The sequence below is a fragment of the Apus apus genome, chromosome 7, assembly GCF_020740795.1.
Source record: "Apus apus isolate bApuApu2 chromosome 7, bApuApu2.pri.cur, whole genome shotgun sequence".
Taxonomy (NCBI): Eukaryota; Metazoa; Chordata; class Aves; order Apodiformes; family Apodidae; genus Apus; species Apus apus.
Genome location: NC_067288.1, coordinates 2,265,407 through 2,286,568, shown reverse-complemented (window position 1 = coordinate 2,286,568; position 21,162 = coordinate 2,265,407). Strand labels below are relative to the sequence as shown.

At 39.3% G+C, this 21,162-nt stretch overlaps 1 protein-coding gene across 7 annotated transcripts in view; it reads left to right on the top strand.

The window, feature by feature from the left end:
- RABGAP1L (RAB GTPase activating protein 1 like) overlaps positions 1–21,162 on the top strand; it is a 246,130-nt gene that overhangs the window by 119,693 nt on the left and 105,275 nt on the right. For all 7 annotated transcript variants that reach the window (XM_051624379.1, XM_051624380.1, XM_051624383.1 and 4 more), the window contains one exon: positions 14,903–15,016. In XM_051624379.1, the coding sequence (XP_051480339.1) occupies positions 14,903–15,016 (114 nt within the window). The remainder of the gene's footprint in view (positions 1–14,902; positions 15,017–21,162) is intronic.

The window sequence follows — 21,162 nt, the reverse complement described above, 5'->3', positions numbered from 1 at the left end:
ATGCCATATTTTTCTGATAGCTTTGCAAGGAATTACGTGTCAAGTCATATGTTTTTGCAATCTTTGGAGATAAAATATTTTCTGATTAAGAGAAAACATGGGAAAATGGTAGCTGTCAGATACTAAGCAGAATCAAAGAGAGACTCCAGGTGTTTCCTGGACACACATTTTTTTGTTTTGTCTATAAATAGCAATCTTTGCTAACACTTAGTGATTCTTTGCAGAAAAAGCTACAGGTACTTAATGAAAAACTCTCTACTATAGTCTGGTTAGACGCAGATCTGGTTTGATGTATTTTCAGTGTTTTCTATCTTTTATATTCTATCTTGATAGACATTTATGTAGTGGGACAATAATCTTTGGCTTCTGCTTCATCTCTCTGTGGGAGCCTCTAACCCACTTTTCTGTAACATCAAATTTCATTTTCTGTCTTGATCTTGAGGAGTTGCAAGTGCTGGTAAGACTCCATGTTGCTAATGCCCTGATGAACCTTTGTTCTGCCTGTTAAGATAATTAGTCTGTTTTTTTGCAAGAATAAAGTCATGTAGATGGATTCCTAGATCAGATACACCTGCCATAGTTATTAAGGAGTTTGGGAGGTTTTACAGTGCCAAAATCCCCTTTGATGGTGGTTGCTGTAATTCTGTCCAGTACTAGTTAGCATGTCCCAAAAAATGTGTTAGGTTTTGAGGGTTTTGCCCCCTTAGTTTTTTTTATTAAAAAAAAAAAAAAAAAAGAAGAAGAGAGGTGTGTTTGTGTTCCATGGAACTGGCCCTTCAGCTCATAGACCTGTCCCTCTGGCTGTGCCCCCTGTGTCAGGGCACCCACCTCTGCCCTCCCTCCCTCCCTCCCCGCGGGGCTGGGGCGCTGTCCCCAGGCAGTGACACCCGGGGTAGGGACCCCACTTCACCAACGAGCAGGGTCCCTGGGCAGTGGGGGGTCTGGGTCCCAGGCAGTGGGGGGTCTGGGCCCCGGGCAGTGGGGGGTCTGGGCCCCAGCAGCCGAAGGCTTGGAGAGGTTTTCCCTTGGAGCAGCGGGTCTGTGAGGAACTGGCCCCTGAGGAGCCTTGTGGAGATGGAGTCACCTCCTCTTTGGTGAGTGGTGGTTCTTCTGGATGTGTCCTTGAGTGAGCCCTGCTGGGCAAGTGATTCCAGGTCCCTGAGGGGGAGGCTTGCCTGTTGTCTGGTGTTGTTATCATCATCACCATCACCATCATCATCTATATTAAGGCTACTCCAGAGAGCTTGGGAATTCTAAAGTAGTTGTCCTGTAGTGTATTAATACTCCCAACCAACATCCAGATCTGTGGTATTTTTATTTATCAGAGTGTTAAATAATGTTGCTTGGAATAAATATTAATTCCTAGTAAGCTCCTGCATGTTTGTGGGTGCCTCTGTGACATGTCCTCAAATACTCCTGTGTGGTGTGCTGGAAGTGTCAGACAGGAATTGTAAGATGAGAGGAGTGAGTGGAGGTGCAGGGGATCTGTCTTGGAAGTTTTAGAAGAAAATGAACTAGAGTAGTTTGATTGGAATGAACCTGCAAGGATCACCTACTCCAACTGTTTGAATACTTGAGGGCTCATCAAAAGTTTAAGCAAGTTATTAAGTTATATATTTTTACCACCAGAAGCATTAGATACCTGTGTGAGGCAGCAAAAGGAGATGCCATTCACAGTGCATTGTGCAGCTTTATCATCCTTCTGCTGCCAAGATCAGATTTGATTACAGTAAGGTCATGGGATAGCTGTGTTGCAGTTCTTACAGTGCCTTATTATAGTTGTTTGTTTTTTTCCAATTTTTTTCTACTCTTTCTTATATATGAACTGATGTTTCAGCAAAGGCCAGCAGCACGTGTAGTTTTCAATAAGCCAGTATTAAACTCAAGTTTCCCTGCCTGAGGAGAGATTTCTTCCTCTGCTGATCAGAATTGCTCTGCAGGTTTTGCCTGTCCTGAAGTGAAGGCTCCTCCAAAGTCAGGTTTAGCCACTTTGCCATCACCTATGGGAGAGGAGTTCACATTTCACCAGTTTGGTACACTGTGTTTGTGTCTAAATATAGATGCACATCATATTTTAAGGAAGCAGTATCAGGTTCCCTGTTTGTTGGTACTTCTTTTTTTTGACATTAACTTACTTGCATTGGTCAGCAATGAGAATAACTTTTGTAAAACAGTTTTGTCCTTGTTGTTTAGTCCTTACTTTGCCTATGGAAAAATAATCTATGTGGGAAGCATGTGATGTTTTTCAGGACTTACTTAATCTTCTGACCGTGCTATATGCTCCTTGAAAGTCCTGATATACAAATTCTTTTAAACATATATGGGACCTAGTTTTAAAACAGTACTAAATACCAGTTTACAAAAAAAGAGCATAATAAATTGCTTTTTACATTTTAGATTAAGTTTTGCACGTTGAGCACTCTAAAACTTGGATGAATTCCATTTTTATGAGCCAAATGATCCAAAGTAATGTAGGCTTTTAATCTGTAAACTCATAGGTACTTAAAGGCTAATGAGTAATCGAGCAGGAATACCCTCTGAAAATAGGGAAAAATATAAATGTTATGTGACTGGATAACATTTAAATGTTATGTTTTAATGTTATATTGCTGACCAAGAAATAGGAATGTTACATATAAATGAATAGAAATAGATGTATAAATGAATGTGTGATGTTACAGGAATGTAGATTCAGAAGTAGTAAGAAGTTATCTTTATTTGCAAAATTCTCTGATACACATTTATACACTTCTAAATAGATCTTCCAATAATTGCACATGGTGGTAACAGTGGCAAATATGGTCCTACAACACTGTGGATTACGTGTGAGTGAGTTGAGGTCAAATAGATACGGAGTCACGTGTTACAACCAAATGGGAACTGAAAGTGTCTATTAAGAGTTGTGATGGTGAAGTATATCATGCAGGTTGCAGAAATGTGTGTTGGGAAGAGTGATCAAAACAAGACCATTTGTTATCTGTATTCCTTTCAGGAATACTTGTGGGTATCCAGATTAGAGGCTATTACAGCACATGCTATCTTCCATCTTGCTTTCTGACTGTGGATATCTAAGTACAAGAAGTGAGCAGTGGTATCCAAAAAAGCCAATATCCACTTAAATAAGCCCAAAGTAAAGTGTTTAAACAACTTTAAATTTTAAAAGTAAAAAAAAAATAATAATTTGATTTTCTTTCAAAAGGATTTTCATTTATTTAAATTAAGATATTTGATTTATAGGTTCTTTAATGGGTGAATGAAAACTAAACACAATCTGTGTGGTACTTCTCTCTTGTCTCCCGTCCTTTATCTTATTTCCTCAGTCCTGTCCTTTTCACCATCCCTTCTTTTTTCTGTCCCTCCTGCTTGTTTCCCTCCCACCCAATTTAGTTTTTTCTCTGTCATATATTTCAGTCCCTGCTTCCACTGACTCTTGCACAGTGAGTGTCAGGATTTTTTTCCCCACTTTGCTGTTGACCAGCCTGTTGTAATCACATTTGTAAGGTACTCGGTGTCATTTAACCACCAGTTGGAGCCTCATCTTCACCTCAGGCAAATACATATAATGAAGTAACAAAATTTCATGAGAGGTATTTTGTTCAGAAAGCCAAGAGGGGGAAAAAAAAAAGGCAGAGGAAAAGCTAAATCAAGGTTACCCCTTCACTGTAACCTTGTCTCTGTATGTTATCCTTCATTAGACAGCAAAACTGTGCTTGCAGTTGCACAGCTCTGGGGGATGCCTTTGCAGATAGCAGCTTAACTTGATCTGGCTTGATTTATGAGGAGTCATATTTGTTGGCAGCTCGGAGACAGCCTCCGAAGTCCCAGGTACCTTCCAGCCAGCCAGACCTGCTGCGCCCTGTGGGAGGCACCTTTTGTGTCTTTCCAGTTTTCTGTCATGCCTGATTACAGGATGCCTCTTCTGTTACTGCCTCTGCCTTCTGCCAGTATCTTTTTAGATGTTCTTGGAGGTGAAAAGGATATGGTGACAGGGAAGTTACAAAGTCAGTTTAATTTTCTGGGTTTTTTGTAGGTAGGTTTTGGGTTTTGACAGACTTTACAGTAGAACTTGGTATCTGAGGGTTTGTAAGCAACCTGATTTAAAAATAGGAAAGTTATTTTCCTTGTGTTAGGTGTAATGATCTAGTAACGTGGTAAACAAACCCTCTACATTAAAAAATTGTGTTTAATTGATCGTGACCCTTGAAAAGTATTGTAAGAAAAGAGACTTGACTGGAGTCCAGCTGTGGGGTTTTTCTTGGGAGTGTCTGTGTTTAAACTTCGCCAATTCAGCTTTGCTTAAGTGTTGCATGGTTGCTGGCTTTTAATGTAGATCTTGACATAAATGAGGCTTGTTATGACTGCAAATGTGTGGAAGGTGCTTCGGTAGCATTAAAAACAAGTGCTGTCTCGTGGTGTTTTTTCAGTAATATCCTTTATATGAAGGGATTGTAATCTATGTTGTTTGTTTTCATTTTATCATTATAACTTTGTTGTATTCTTTCATGCCTGAGGGTTTGTACTGAACTGAGTTAATTGCATCTTACGGAGATGAAAGTAGCTGTTTTCTTGCGTCTCATGGTTATTCCTTGTTTCTTAAGGGATGGGAGACCATTGATTTTCCTAGTTGTATTGCTCATTGGCATAAATGTCAGAGATGCCAAGAAAGGCAGTGGTGGTTCACTTGGAATTAGTATATTTAAACAGATTCAGTTTTGTTTTGTCAAGTAGATTGTATGCATAGACTTATCTTCCTGTAATACTTCAGAAAATGAAGGGATTCGGTAAGAGATTGTTGTGAAGCAACAGTATTATTGGTAAATGCAGATCACTTCCCCATCCTAAACAGAATAATTGGAGTAACTAAAGATAATGATTAAATAAGAGATGGACATAGGCTCTCTTGTTTTCTTCCAAGGAAAGTGAACAGCTGAAGATTCCCTGAAATCTGCTTATTCTTATAAAGTGCTTGAGAATTATATGAAGTGCTTGAGAAATATATGAAGTCCTTGAGAAATGTTCAGGTACTCTAAAAAGTAGTGTCTAGAAAACTGATAACATTTGAAACTGAGTTAGGTTTATTTTTATGCACTGTACTGTCTTTGCACTGTCTGATCTTCATTGTTATGACCCATTTGTGGCCAGATAAATGCTTTCTAATGCCAGTACTGTATTGATCCAAATCTTTGGAGGCACTGAATCTGAAGTGAATTTCAGTATTCAAACAATAGGAATAAACTCGGTCAATATACAAAAGCAAAAATTGAGCTGCTTTTGCTAATTCACCCACAGCCCCGTAGGTCCCACTTCCATGCAGAGCTCTCTAACATGGCCCTTCCTTTGTCATGTGGAGTGGTTACAGTTCTGTCTCAGCTGGGAAGAAAGGGACTTCAGGGTTTATACTGAATTAAGAAATCTTCTTAGCCTGAAAATGCTGGTTGTTCCCTCTCCCTTCCTGCCGTACTCTAAAAGTCAGGAGGAATGGAAGCCCACCCCTTTTTTCCTGCTCCTTACTTTAGTGCTGCTGCTGCTGCACGCAGAGGTCTTGGAGAGAGGCTCCTCTTTTTTTCCATCAGCTTGCCATGTGCTTTGCAGGATCCGAATCCATCAGCTGCTGGGAAGAGCTGTGGACCCCTCTCCCCAGTTGGCCCTGCCACAAGGGACCCTCAAACACCTATCTCTGCCATCACTGAGATGGGGTTGTGTATGTATTTGTGCATTCTTGTATATTGTACATTTTTTACTCATCCCAAGTGTTATAGCCTTTTCTGTGTTCCAGTAAACCTGCTCCAGTTTTAATTTCCAACCTTAAAGTCTCTGTTCGCTAGTCCCTTTTTATAATTCCTTGGAAGGGTGAAGAGGAGTAATAGAGAGCAATTCTGTCCTCTGGCTCTTGGTTTGCCGTAACCACTAAACTGAGACACATTGGCACAGGTTGCCCAGGGAGATTGTGAAGTCTTCAACCTCTGAGACTTTCAAAAGCCATCTGGACATGGTCCTGGGCAATCAGGTGTAGGTAGCCCCATTTGAGCAGGCAGGTGGGACCAGGTGACCTCCAGAGGTCCCTTCCCAACTGAAACATTTGAGATTCTCTTCCATGTTTTTTCCTCATTATTCATCTAAAATAGTATTAAAGATTTCTAGCAATAAGCCCAGATATTCCCAAGTCATTATCAGCCTAGGCAACATCTGCTCAAACCTTCTTTTAGTCATATGTGTTGCTGTTAGGAGGTGAAAGCCCCTTTGTGCTGCATTCACTCCACCTTGTAACTGCTAGAGGATTTGAGGAAAGGGTTAAAGGAGACCTGTAGTCTCCCTGTATCAGCATCTCTAAATTGCTTATGTCTACATTTTGGCAAATTCCAGAGCTGCATTTGCAGCACGTGCCACCTGTAGTGACAGTGGTTGCTCAGCAGAGATCTGGATGGCTGCAGTTGCAGCAGCTGCCTTCAGTGTCTCATACACTCTGAACAATCCGGTGAGGAAAATGTACATCAAGTGTTGTCCAAACTGAAGATTGTTTTCATTGATGTATTTAAAAACCAGCAACAAAGCAGAATAAAACATCATGGGCAATGATACAGGAGCCTTATATAACTTTAACTTTTAGTACAATGTTGAGGCATGTCCATAATTACTTCCTGTGTTAGGTATAGAAGTGCTCAACACATGAATTGCTTATTTGTGGGTATTATCACTCTAGATTTACCAGTGAAGGACTTGAGGCTGAGAAATGATACCCGCTCTTCAGTATACCCATAATTGTGTTAGGTTCTGGCAGAGGCAGGAAGGAAAACCATGGGCTTGTATTTCTGTCCTTTTCCCTAACCATCTGGATAGCCTTCATCTTCTGCAATGCATGGTTTTCCTGAGGCTGGAGTAAAGACTTCAAGATCTTACAGAAAAGTGATTTTGATGTTATATGCTCCCAAAGAGCTGGAGTCTTTTGACTTGTAGTCTGATGTCAGTGCTAAGTGGTAGATACAAAGGGCTACCAAGTCAACAGAACCACCAGATTCTTTTATTTCTTATATAAAGAATAGCAAAGTTACTCTGTAATGGGCTTGAGGATCTTAATTGTTCTGGAAGATGAGTGGTTCAAAAAAGCCTGTACTTCCAAGCAACAGACTGCCTTTACAGTAAAAGAAAAGGTGGTGTTATCATAGCAAGTATTGAAATGAAAGCATCCAGGATATCAAATGATTGCCTGAATTATGTAGCTGTTGTCAAGGAACAGATCTGGGATGTAACTGAGTTCGTGTTTTTGACTTACTGTAAATTTTACAGCTGGCCATAGGTCTTGCTGAAATGTTTCTGGCTGGATTATTTGAAGAACTCCATTGTTTAAGAAACGAGGGACAGACATTTCCTTTTTGAAGAAATAGTCTGCACACTCCAACAGCTACAAGCTCAAGGAGCTTTTTAAAATAAATTTATTTGCAAATCTTTATCTGTATTGTGCTTCAGGGCATTTCCACCTTGTTAAAAATGAGCAGCACTGGACCAGATAAACTTTCTTGATATTACAGCATTTTCTCTTTTTGTTAACATTTTGCTAGCAGCAAGTGATAGAGAGGCTAAAGGTTAGGGTATGCTAGGAGGCCCTGAATAGATGTGAATTTTGTCATCATTCTTTCTTCAATCTGGAGTTACCTGCCTTGCAAAGGAAAAGTCAAGTAGCTCTGGAAAGGAACACTTTGTTTAAAACCTTAAATGGACCAGTTACATTGATCGTGTCGTCTTTTGATTGCCAAAAGTAAGTTTAATTTCAGAATTTGTAAACACCTGTTGAAAGTAACACTGACTAGATGGACATCTACTTGCTCAGTGACACTGCAGGAATCTTCTAAGACCTAGGTTTTTAGAAGAGTTTACTTTTTAAGATGTTTTCTTAAGCAGTAACTGTATTTTTCTTTTTTTATGCTTCTTGTAACAAAGATTTCTAGGCACTGGTTTAAAATTGAAGTAAGTTTTGTAGCACCATCTGATACTGTTGCAGTTGAGCACCCAATGAGTTGGTGGTAGAGTCAGAAATATTGGGATTTCAAATTACAGATCAATCACAAGAACATTTTTTCCAACGTTTACAAATGCAGTTGTGTCTCAATCAGAACATAATCAGAAACTTAATCTAAAAATTAGCAAACCAGAAAGCACTTGGACAGAATTGACTTGCTACATAGATAAATCTGTGGGTTACCTTTTCACTTGTCTGTTGATGAGGTGGTGCTGGAACATGTTTCAGAGAAAAAATATTAAATGATGGGGAGTAAAATGGATAATATGCCTTTCACTTGGTCTAATACCTCTTCACGGAGAGGCCAACCTTCCTTAGTAATAGCTATTAAAAACAAAAGCAAACCTAAGACAAAATCCAGAAAAAAAAGTATGGAAAAAATTATCTCCAGCCTTTAAAAAAAGAGCACTGGATATCTTGTGGGCCAAAGATTGCATGACACAAAAAAAACCCCCGGAACATAATAAAATTAAAATTGGAATACTGTGGTATCTATAAATAGATAAATAGATGTGCGTGGCCTTCCGGTCAGCTGTACATCATATGGGAAAAAAAGCAAACCCAGACCTCATCAGCTAGTGTGCCGTGCATCTTCTTCCTGGTAGGAGATCAGGGAGCTTTCCAGGTGAGTGCTTGGGAGTAACTCTGAATTCACAGTGTACCATGCCAATGGCAAAAAGTTGAGGCTGGTGCATTCCAAAGTTGATCTCTTGCTCAGAAGCACAGTGTTTTTCTTTTATGCATCTTTCAGAAAGTATTTGGCAGAGTAAGGAGAGTAAATGGTGTATTGGTAGCATAGAAGGGAGGGAGGGTGTACAGGATGGGAGAGGAAGAAGGATAAAAAACACAAAGAGAGGGAAGGTCATGGATATTCTTTGTTTTTCAGAAGAAGAGGGTATATGCAGAACTGATTGCTTTGTGTCTGATCTAGTTTTGCAGTGAATTTTTACAGAAACTTCTTACCTGGTCTGCTGCTGATTGATGGCTCAGTCCTGTCAAGATCTGAGCTGTTTCTGCCTTACCTCTGTGACTGCTACAGTTTCACTCTCTTTTTTTAATAACTACATAAAGAAGAATATTTGAGTATCTTTATTATTCTGGTACTACTTTTTTTTTTTTTTTCTATGCAGTCTTTAAGAATCTTGGCATTCTCTCTGGTCCAAGTAGAGACCTTGTCCAGCATCTCATAGCTGAGTAATATCAGCACCAACTTGAGAATGAAAAGATCTCATGCTGGGCAGTTGATCAGTGTGTCCCCATCAGGTCTCCTTCTCTTCCTAGATAGTTTTAAGATTGACTTAAATGTTGAAAGAAATACAGTGAGAGCCTTTCAAACTAAGCAGCCTTCCCATTTCCGTGGCAATCATGTGGATGATCATATAAATAATAGAATAGCTCATGCTGAGCTAATGAGCAATCTCGTCCCAGTGGTACTATATCTATAAGGATTGGGGGCCCTGCCCACAAGTGTTTCATTGAGTAGAAAACTGAGTATTTAGAAGTGTTTGGGAATTTTGTGTTCCCAGTCTACAAAGGGGCATGTTGTGATGCTTTTCTGAGGATCCTCTCTTGGGATTTCCTCAAAATTAGAGGCATGAGCAGCTGCCCACTACCTTGTCAAACACAGCTTGAGGAGAATGGGAGATAATTTTATAAAAGGTGATGTCTACTTCCTTGGGCAGAGCTGTGTTAGTAGTCCAAGGTATTATGCTGATGAGAGAAGAGAGACTTTGATACTAAGTTTAGACCCAGGTTTTACCTGCCAGATGCCCAGGACTACCCAGATTTAAACTATTGATTTGGCCCCATGTCCAGCAGGACTTCTGGTTCTTTCTGCTTGTTAAAAGTGGTTTTGCCCAAGCAGCAATAAATCCAGCTAGTGATCTAGATAGTGAGCCAGCATTTGCAGAGTTCAGTTGACCAGTTTGTTTACCAAACTAGCCTAAATATTATGTTCATTTTAAATAACTTGATATGTAACTGTTAAAAAAAAGTCTCTAAGGAATATTCCCCTGCTTTTTTCTCATTTTCTCTTTCTCTGTTAATTAGTACTCTTTGAGCACTATATGCTCTCAGCTGAATAAAAGCTGATGATGATTGAAAGGAAATCTATTTTTAGAAAAGAGCTGAACTACATGGTGTGTTTTACAAAAGTGCCACAGAAGAAGAACCGAACATAAGCCAAACATACTTTGTTCAATAGTTTTAAAAGGAAGCACTATTGATTATTTTTCTTTCCCCAAATAATGATTGGTAAGGAACCTGAGATTTGCTTGGATCACACCGTTCATGTGGAGGGTTGTAACACACATGGAGAACAAGGAGAGGAGAGGGGTCGATGATGTGTGTGTGTCTGCTGGCACAACGTGATGTCAGGTTTCACTGAAGCATGAGTTTGGGAGGGTGTCAGGAGTAATGAGGGGCAGAGCCACACACCAGCTATGCAGCTCTTCATAAACCCATGCTGACCTCATTGCTTTTGTGTATTCTGTGTTTGCTGCTTATTTCTGAACGTGTTTTAGAGAATTTATAAAGTTGTCATCCACGTGCCATGTGAGTGTGTGTGGGGCTGTGTAGGACCAGAAAGAACTTTAAGGAACAAAAGAAGCAATATGCAAAAAAACCTGTTTCTTCAACAAAATGCTGAGAGTGCTGAAACAATGTCATAATGTCTGATAATGGGCACTTGGCACGTTAGCATGCAAATTCATACCTTTTCAGGATTAAGAGGCATGGATTTATTGAGGGTATCTCCAGCTCCTGCTGTCAGCAGCTTGTGTTTTTCCACATCGTACATCTCTGGCTGAACATGAGTGATGAACACCTGCAGCAGCCTGGGAGTCTTTGCTTTCCATACAACATGTAGAAAAATGTCAGTATCTAATCCTGAAGGAGCAGGACACACCAGATTTCCAGGGCATGTTCATTTTAGAGGTCGAAAGCCGATTTTTATTTATTTATTTTTCTTTTCTGACTTTCCTTGGTACTTTAGATTCTAGCTATTTTTAGCTGGTGAAGAGAGGAAGCACAGGTGGGACAATGATGCAAAATTGGCTGTTTGAACTTAACTGGAGATGCTGACCTTTGAAATAGATCCAGCCAGGTGGACCTGTCCTGTGTCCAGCACATACAATTACATTGGTTTTGTTTCTAAGCATATGTGATGAAACCAAACCTGAAGGAGTTTAAGATCAGAGATGATTCTTTGCAAGTTAAGAACAATATGGAAGTGGCCTGTTCATTTGCATAATGATCACCCATAGATACGTGGGTTTGGCTTGTCATCTTTTTGGGTCCTCTGCCTTATGGTGTGCAGAAGGAATAGCACTTATCTAATAAGCAGAGTTTTGGTTTTATCTTTTTTAATATTTTTTTTCTTCCCTCCTATTATTTTTCATTGTGTAACCTTGTGCCTTACTGTTCAGAACAGGGTTTGAGGATGAAGTTATTACTTCCCTCTTTGGCATTTCTGTAGGACTCATCACTACAGTATTTCAATGCTTCAGATGTTAATTGATTTCATAACACCCTACTGAGATGGGGAATTATTATTAACCAGGGAAATGGAGCACAAGGAGATTGAGGTCAGAAGTACTGCTCAGTTTGAATGCCAGGTTTGAGATACCTGTGACCTGGTTTATTTTATCATTTTATTTTACTTTATTTCTTTTATTTATATTATTTTATTTTATTTTTTAGTATTTACATAAAACTCTTGCATTGCTTTAATTGCAACTGTCAGTAGTTCTGCCTTTCTAAGTATTGAGACACTAGAGTACTAGAGACAGCTGTAAAGTAAGGAAAACTCAGGTGGCCACTCGTGGAATTTTTTGTGAGTGATAATTCCTGTTTCATGTAAGAATTTGAGTTGTAATACAGCATTGAGATGTATGACCCCAGAGATTTTTCTTTATTACATTCTTCTTGCTCATACTATACTTATCCTTCAATTCCTGTGAGACAGGAAGCAAGGCTTTCCCTGCAGGAGTCTCATGTACCCCCTAACTGTAATTCATCACCAGAAGGGGTAACACTCAGCACCACAAGGGAGGAGAGTTTGTTTTTGGAGTGTGTGAAATGTTTTAAGGAAAAAAAAATTCCTGGTGCCCCCGTCTAAAGACTGCCCCATATTTCTGGATTTTGACTTCCTATGAACCCTTTATTTTCTTTCAGCATTTATTTAATATAAACTGTTCTCTTTTGTATTTCTGTGGCAGTGCCTTCTGGCATCAAACGTCCGTGTTCAGCAGCACCTCAGTCATTTGGTGGCACTGCCAGGGGAGTCAGTTCCCCAGTGCAGTTGTGTCACAGTTGCAGAAGTTTAGCTGCTTTGCAAGTGAGACAACTCCCAAGTAAAGAGCTTGTTCAGTAGGATGGCAGCTGTCATAGAGTTGACATATGAAGATAATTCTTTTCCTCAGTGGAATACTGTTTCTCTGAGTTGGCAGCACGGAGATGATTCTTAGAAGCAAGAAAGATCATTAAAACTCTCGAGTGCTTTGATAGCCACCTCACCTTAGCTTTTTTCACAAGAAACTTAACTAATGATGACTTTCAGAAGAACAAAAATCCTTGAAAACCTGAATTAGGATAACAGCAAGCTCATCTGCTGTGGTACTTCTGAGAACAGTGCTGTCAACAAATTCTACTTCGAAAAAGATGGAAACTTAGCAAAAATGTTTTAATATATTTTTTAAAGTAATTCTACACTGATCTTCATTCAAGACTAATTTCTTGTTTTTCTTAGATTATGGGTTCATCATATTTCAGATGAATGTTCCTTTTTTGAGAAGGAATTAATTCTCCTGTCTTTCAGCTTAAATTTTATTTTGAGCCCATGTAGTTGTTTTCCTCTAGGTTGTTAGAAGCATCTGTTTTTAATAAGCTGAATGAAGACTCTGCTCCAGGCTTATTTCAAGTCAGTAAAGGTTAATTTGCTTTTGGACCTTTACACACATGGTTTTTGTCCTACCTTGGACGTTGACCTTGTCAACTTCTATGTGCTCAATTGTGTGTTGGCTTTTTAGTTCAGGAAAAAGCAGAAATAAAAGGAAGTCGACCACAATCTCCCTGCTTGAAAGAAAAGCCATGTAGGTGCTGGATAGATGTGATGGTCTTCCTGTAACTTTCTTTCAAATGCCTGGAACTTTTCAAATTTGTGCTGAAGATCAATATAACAGGTTCTTAGGACGGGCTTGGTAACTGTGCTTTACTGGGAGGTCTTAAGTGCTGTTTAAGGCATTTCCTCACAATGTAAGACTGCAATTACTGAGCCTCTCTAGTGTTGGAAAGCCATGTAAATGAAAATACTCGTTAAAGAAGTCTGATTAGAGAGCTGCTTATTATTAATGTTTTATTATTATTCTGTGGTTTGTTGCATGTGATTTGGACTGTGGAGTTGAGTTTTGGTCGCTAGTAGTTGCACAATGTTTTCATACCCTAAAAAACATGCTGGTAACCTGGGAAGAGCACAGAAGTGTGTTTATTTTCCCCAGCAGTATCAGTTAACATAATAAAAACATCACCTTTTTTTGCAAGCTTTCCTTTTTCTTAGCACGTAACAGTATGCCTGGGAATTGCTGGGGACTTCTGGGAGACTTCCCCCAGGCAGCTGCATTATGGTCTGGCATAGCCTCACTGTAGAGGCTTTATGGGATTAGGAAGCCAACAGAATTCTAGAGAATTACCTGGTTGCTACTCCAGCAGATGTAAGGAAGCTTTTTTTATCTAGAGTCCTGGATTTAAAAATGCAGTTGAAGGGGTTAGAAGCTGTTCTGTAAGTGTGTTGTTTTCAAGATAAAAGTATTAGGATTTATAATAAAACAAAGGGATTTATTTTCTAAGTTGCAGGTGAGAATTCTGTTGGTTTTATATTTAGGATTACAAGGTGATAGAGAAAAGCACTGTTTGATATTTATCAACACAAGGTATCATTTCACACTGAGGGTAACTGGAACCTGAAGATAAATGGTGACTGATCAACTGTTGTACCAGCTTTAACATTTTGGTGCCACTTTCTCCTACACACACTGGTATTTCTCAGGCCTGATTGCAACGATTTCCATCTTTTTTATAGAAATGCAGTATTGTAAGCAATGGCTTCTGTGTCTACAGAGCTAGGTATGTCCACTGAGTTGCCTAAACTTGGGTGTTTGCTGTCATTTTAGCAGTCTTTGCATACACAGATCATCAACCTGGAGCTTGCAGAGATGATGCAGCACTTAGAGTAAACTTGTATCGTGGAGCAGTAGCTTCTTACCAGGCAAAATTATCTTCGTGCTTCTAAAATGGCATCTGACCCCCATGACCCCCTGAACTTATCCCTGGTTGCCAGTCAATGTAAAAATTGAATTGGAAAGATATGGGATTTATCTGAAAATGCAACATTTTGTGGAACTTCTGGTTTTGCTCTTTTAAAGACCAACTAATGGTAAACTTTGCATATTTCTAAGTAATAGCTTTAATTTATAATTGACTTTTTTATGGTGGATTGATACACATTTTTAAACTAATACATCTGAACTTGCTAGAAGGACACAATCTAAATTTGCTTTCTTCTTTTTTTTCACTTGAGAGAATACAGCAAGCATAGGTTCTGTGGTAAAAATGCACCTGCAATTAAATAACTAGACGTTTCCTCTGAGTATTAAAGTTGAACTGTAAGCCTGAAGGACAAAACATGCCACGTTGCTCTTATTAGACTGTCAAATTATTACTGCATATGAGTGTAGAGAATTTTCAGTTTCTTCTCACAGCATTTTTGGAGGATGAGTCAGGAAAGCAGTTATCTAATGTATCCATGTTGACTGCACCTAGAATTTCATATTCTGTTATGTTTAATTACGCTGTTACTGGCCTAATACTTCAGGATTTTTCTGTTTTTTACAGGATTCCTCTCAAGAGAGTGTCATTACCCGAGATATTCATCGTACGTTTCCAGCACATGATTATTTCAAAGATACGGAAGGAGATGGTCAGGAATCTCTGTACAAAATCTGTAAGGTACAGTCAGTCCTCTGCATTTTAAAGTGTGTTCCCTATTTTGCTATGACTGAACCTTGCCCCGCTAACCCTGTTCTGATCCAAGTCACTAATCACTAGGATTTTAAAGCTTTATTTAGATCGCATGTGAGGAGTGTAGTGTTTATGCAGTTCTGGGTATCCTGAAGTACTTGTTATAGCCTTGCATCTTGTATCTCCTAAGATGCCTCTGAGAAGAGTGAGGCTCCAGCTTTACTGATGGGCACTTGGGTATCAGAGCTCTGCTTCAGCAGAAGTGTGGTGCAGTGGAACTTTTTTTGCCCTGCTGATAGACAGGTTTGCAGAGGAAGAGAAACCCTCAGAGCAAGCTCTGCAGTAGGCTTAAGGAAGAGTGTCTTTCAATAATTAACTAGTGAACAGGTTAGCTGACCTTTCCAGAAGCTCTGTGTGTGTTTGTGTGTAGTTTTCTGCTCATAGATCACCTCTGATCAAAGAAAAATCTATTTTTTTCCAATTTGCACATGAGGAAGTTGTAGTACTAAATGAACAATCAGATTTGTCCAGCTTGTGCAGACAGACTTTTGTTGCTCAGGAGGGAAGGATCCAGAAAGGTTCTTGCAGCTAGATAGGGAATTCTCTGGCTCTCAGTTGTACATTTTGTTTTGTTTCTGGCAGGCAGTTCTCTTTTTACACTTTTTTCTATGTGTAGAATAAATGATTACCTTCAACAATGTCATTTCCACTTCCTTTCCTTTTCTTTGCTGCTCAGTTTCCACCTCCAGTTGATTAATAGACAGAAATGGTGGAGTTGTCATAACAAGCAGAAAAGAGTGTCCTGTCTTTGGGGTGTGATGATACATATTCCTGTTCTCCAGCTAAATTCTGTGGTGATACAGACTATTGAAACAGTAATTTGGACAACTGTTAAATATAGCTGCTTAGGTTGCATATATTGAAGTTCATTGTAATGAGCAATTCACAATCAAACAAAAAAAAACAACCCAAACAGTAAAAAATAAAGGAACAGAGAGAACTTGGAACCAATTATATTGATTGCTCACTAGTCTTGGGGGTTCCAGAGGGCCACAAGAAAACTATTCTTGTACCAATCCTTTGAAAAGAATAACTAGGTCAATGTAGGTAATTGTGGGCTTGTCAGTTTGATTCAGTTAAGTGAAAAATGTTGGAATAGCATTCAGCTTATCAAGAATTAAAAGTGAGAAGTATATGATAATGGATGTCTATGAGTTTACTGAAAATAGATCTTGACAAGCTAATTAAAAAAAAAATAAAAATGCAGGTTTCATTTGTGAAGGTAATTTTATCAAAATTCTGTAGATCATGTAGTCTGCCATGCAGAAAATGTAAAAATGCTGGACAGGTTATAACATGAAGAAGGTGAACACTGAAGAATTAAAAATGGGCTAGTTAGCAGCTTGCTGAACATCAGCACTGAATAAATGTATTTTAAGCAAGGTGTCATGAAGATCACTTGTTCATTTGAAGTACTCTGGTTAGTCATCTTAAAGAAAACAGAAGAATTGTTTTCTGGTGAAGGTATCCTGGTGACACAGAGAAAAAGGTAATGGTAAATACTGAGGTGTTAGAGCATATACAGGTAGATTAATCTTGTGTAGGAATAGAATTACATGAGTAGCTCAGTATTTTACAGCTGCTGCAGCTGCTTTTGGTTAGTGTGTCCAGAATTAGAGATAACAGCTTCTACATTGGAGAGAATCTGTTCCAAGTTCCATGAGGGTGACAAAGGTACTGGGAACGTATTTTGAAAAAAAAAAAAGCTCCTTCTCATTAATGAGTATCTCAATCTATTTTGTTTAATAAAGAGAAGATAAAGGAATGAATCTCTCTGAAGAAGAAGCAACTTAGAAGAATTATCTGTTTAGCAGGCAGCTTCATAGAGGCAGAGATCTCAGACTTTGCTGTGTTTTCTGTAATAAAAGTGAAGAATTCTACTCATCTTCCAAAGTTGAGAACCTTCTCGGCTCCCAGGGCCTCTCATGCTCCTGCAGAGAAAGCTGCTGCAAATATTGGTCCCCTTTCCTTGCAGGAAATCTCCATCAGAGGCCTGGCAGTGTGTACATCAAGTTGAGGACTGCTTCTCAGTGAGGCATTTTGTATTTCTCTACAGCTGAATGACCTCTGCCACTTCACTGCTTTCTCTTGATGTGAACACATTCTGCATAGCATCTTTGCAGTCAGCTTTTAATTTACTGTTCCAAACAGCTTTGTCTCTTCAGCAGTCTTGTTACTGTGCTGGTTTTATGTGTTCTCTGTAATTTGTGAATATTTTCAACTGCATCAACCCCAGCACATCTTTCCGTAAGGTTCTGGGAGTGACCTCACCTTCATTCTGTGGGTGAGAACTGACTGTTTATTCCTGCATTTTGCTTTCTACCCTTTAATAAATTGAGTGCATAAGAGGACCTTCGATGGCAGCTTAGTTCCCTAAAAAGCCTTTGTGAAGGGATTTTGTTGAAGGTTTTCTAAAAATCCTTGTAGACACTGTTGGCTGCCGCATTCTTTTATGTGCTCACGAGTTCACAGAAGGATTTGGGAAGCATCACTTCCTGGTAGAACAGCCATATCCAATCTTCAGCATTGAATTATTCATAAGTTTACTGATTTTATACTTGACAGTTTCTACCTACTTGCCAGTGTTGAGATCAGACACAAGTGATAGCAGATTTCTAGGCAGCAGTTTTCCCTTCACCCTTACACTGTTTCTGAAATGGCTGTGGCTCTCAGGTGCAGGAGACCTTTCTGTGGCTGGGTCTGACTGGACCCTGAGTTTATAATTGATGTGGTGAGTTTTAGAGAAATATTGTATAAAGCCAATTAATTTGCTTATAAGCCTGTCACTCCACTGGAAAAAAAACCCTAATACTCTGTGTTGAAAATAATATTGTGGCTGCTTTATATTACTAGAATAACTTTTAACAGAGGTGTTGTGCACACATGCCCTTCTTCTAATATGAAAGCAAGATACTGGAAGAATAGGATTATTAAATAAGGCTATAAAAGCTATGTCCTCGAGTGGCAGGGCAAAAAGCTGAAGAGCAGTTTCTTCATTCCCCACTGAAATGAGAGATGATCTGAGCTGTCAGATAAAAAGGAAAACCATTAAAAGCTCACTGCCTCGTTTTAACGGGTCTGTCAGCTTTAATTCTGTCTTTTAATCTCTCCTTCAGAACAGTAGGAAATCGGGAAAGATGGAAACTTTTTCAGTTGCAGAACATTTATGTGAGAAAGTATCTAAAAATAAACTTAAGGCTGACAATGGTGATAAGGAATGGAGAGAGTTCCAGATTCTAGATTGGAGATTTTGCTTGAGGACTTTGCATAAGCTAGATTTGCACAGAGCAGACCTCTTCAGTGCTGTTCCTTGCACACTTTCTGTTAAATACTGTGTGAATTCTAGCTGTGTTTAGAGAGCTCACTCTCTGCCTTACAGTGTGTAGCAGAATAGTACTCTTGACCTACTTCCCCACGTGCATATATAGTTAACAGCTCCATGCTCTGGGGAATTGAAGCACTTGGCAGAAATAGTCCTCTCAACTGTTGGGAGCAGTGCAGAATTTAACATGAGATATGTTTTCTCTAATTTTTCTGATTAAAGTTACTCCTGTTCGACGAACAACTGCTGAGACTTTAATGGGAGAAGGAAAGTATGTTGCAGGGAGATCAATCAGGGGAGTGTTCTTGCTGGGCAATCTGGAAAAACAGACATGGGGCTTCCGTGGCTTTCTGACAATGGTTGAATTACTTTTCAGAAATTCAAAGTTGGTGCAAGATTTCCAGTAAAGTAAGGCAATCATTTTTATCATGACATATTTTGTTACCAAACATCTCCTTCATTGCCTAAAGATCTTACAGACAGGACCAGCAGAGTAGCTGGTTTACTGTGAAGCAAAACACTGTTTTAGTCGTTGTTCCAATGACTTTCTGTTCACTGGTGCCCACATTAGTAGCGGAAATAATAAACTGTGTTCTAGCAGAGCTAATACTGAATGGGCTCCAGTGTGAGGTTGTGGGTTTTTTGCTTTCTTTTCTGTGTAATTGAAATGTGAAAATGGCTTTGAGTTGCTTTTCTGTGACCAGTATCTTCTCTACCGTGATAAGCTGCAAATGATGGATTACTCTTGGACTCATCCTTCAGCATGGCTGCTTAGTACTGCCCTGTAAGCTGATTGTCTAATTTTCATCCTCTTTTTTTACATTTTCATTTCCATTTCATTGCGGCATCTTTTTTTCAGATGATCACCTCTTTTAAGCATGCACATATTCTTCCTCATTTTTCAACCCTTAGTATCTCCTCAGATTTACGAATGGGAGGTGTCAGTGTTTGTGCACTTTGCTGGCATTGTTAGAGAGGAGGTCTCTTTCTTTCCAACAAGACTCTCTTTGCCAATTTTAGAATAAACATAGGAGCATAAAAAGAATCAGCTAAGAAGTATTTTTCATCTATTTTTAGCAGTTTGTTTTCTTTGCTCCTGGTTTGAAGAGCAATTTTAGTAAATATTGTTGTCTTGTTTCATGCAAAGGTTTGGTAATTTTACCTTGTCTTCTGCCATTTACATATTAATAAGGTTCCTTCTCTGTGCATCAGTGCTCAGCAAGGAAGCGGTAGCACCGTTCTTGCATCTGGGGTTTCTGCTGAGACTGTACTAGTGAAAAGGTCAGGATTGTGAATCTTGAATGCTGGAAAGAGAGTAAAGGCTTTAGTCTGTTCAGAGGCCTGTCAGAATAAATGTGAGGATTTCTTCGTTCTCTCGGCCCTTGCAGGTCTGGAGGAGGCACATTGTGTAACATACACGTGCCTCTCGTGGTGCTCAGTAAATGAGTAACTCATTTCTAAAAATACAGTTTTCAGTTCACACAGAAATTCCTTGTATAATGTGATACATCCTAAGTGCTGTGGTCGCAAGAATATTGTTACTTTCCCACTGTTAGCCTTAAAATAAATTCAGGTGGAGAGTTTTAAATCATACTATCACTAAAATGATTCAACTACCAAGCATGTCATAAAGTACCTTGTTGTGTGAGAAGTCTACAAGGAAGTGTGGATGTTTTCTTGAGGCACCTTGTTTCTCAGACACCATCTAAGTCTTTTCAGGCTGCTGAAGAGGACTTTAGCACAGAGCTGCATCTGTATCAAACACTGAGTAGATTCCCTAGACCATTTCTATCATTCTGGTAGCATCACAAAGGTGAGAGAAGATCAAGCTTGTCATTCTCCCCAGAAAAACTTGCATTCAATTCCTATTCAGTTTTCCTGGGACACAGCTGCTGGGTATCTCGTGTGGCTGTCAACAAGCATCGTGCCAGCGAGCCTGCTGCCTTTTTAGAGAAGTGAGTGTTTCCTGTGCCAGGAAACATGATTCCTGACAGGAGAGATACCGTTGCTGCAGACGAGAGGTGGAGATCTGTAAAGCCTCTGCTCATACCTTCCCCTCTGCATTGCCCTGAAGTGTGTGTGTGGGAATGGAAGCTCTGGAAATTAAGACTTTTTTATGAGGCAGACACTAGAGAACTATTTTTCACAGACTCTCTTTAGTTTCTCATAGAATTGTTTCTACTGTCAGTTTCTACTGTCATTGAGTTACTACAGGAAAGGCAAATATGCAATGTCATTGTAAGCTGATTATTTGCTAGTTAGCATTTTGCATTGTATTGTTGAGCCTTCAGCAAGTATAAGCACACATTTTCCTGCTTATGAGGAAATGAAGCTATGACAAACAATTTTTCTTTAATTTCAGATACACTCTCTACTCTCTCTTTATTAAAACTGCTGGGACTCATGCACAGTAGGTGCAGAAACCCCAAATCTGAGGTTTTAAATTCAAGTCAGCAACCTTTCCATTCATCTTTCAAATGCTCCCTACTAGAAATTTTTCTGCCTACAGAAGATTCCAATCTTGGGAGACTTTCCACCATTAATTACTGTAGAGAAGAATTTCTCTCCATCTCTGGATTCCTCATTCCCTTTCCCAACATGCAGGGAGTTCTCTATCATGGACTTTATTAGAAGACACTCCATTGCTTCTGAAGTACTCACTCTCTAATGAAGTTGGACTTAGAACTGCAGACTAGTTCTTCTTTTCAGAAGACAGATAACTATTAAAAAGATGTTTTAATTCTATGAGTGT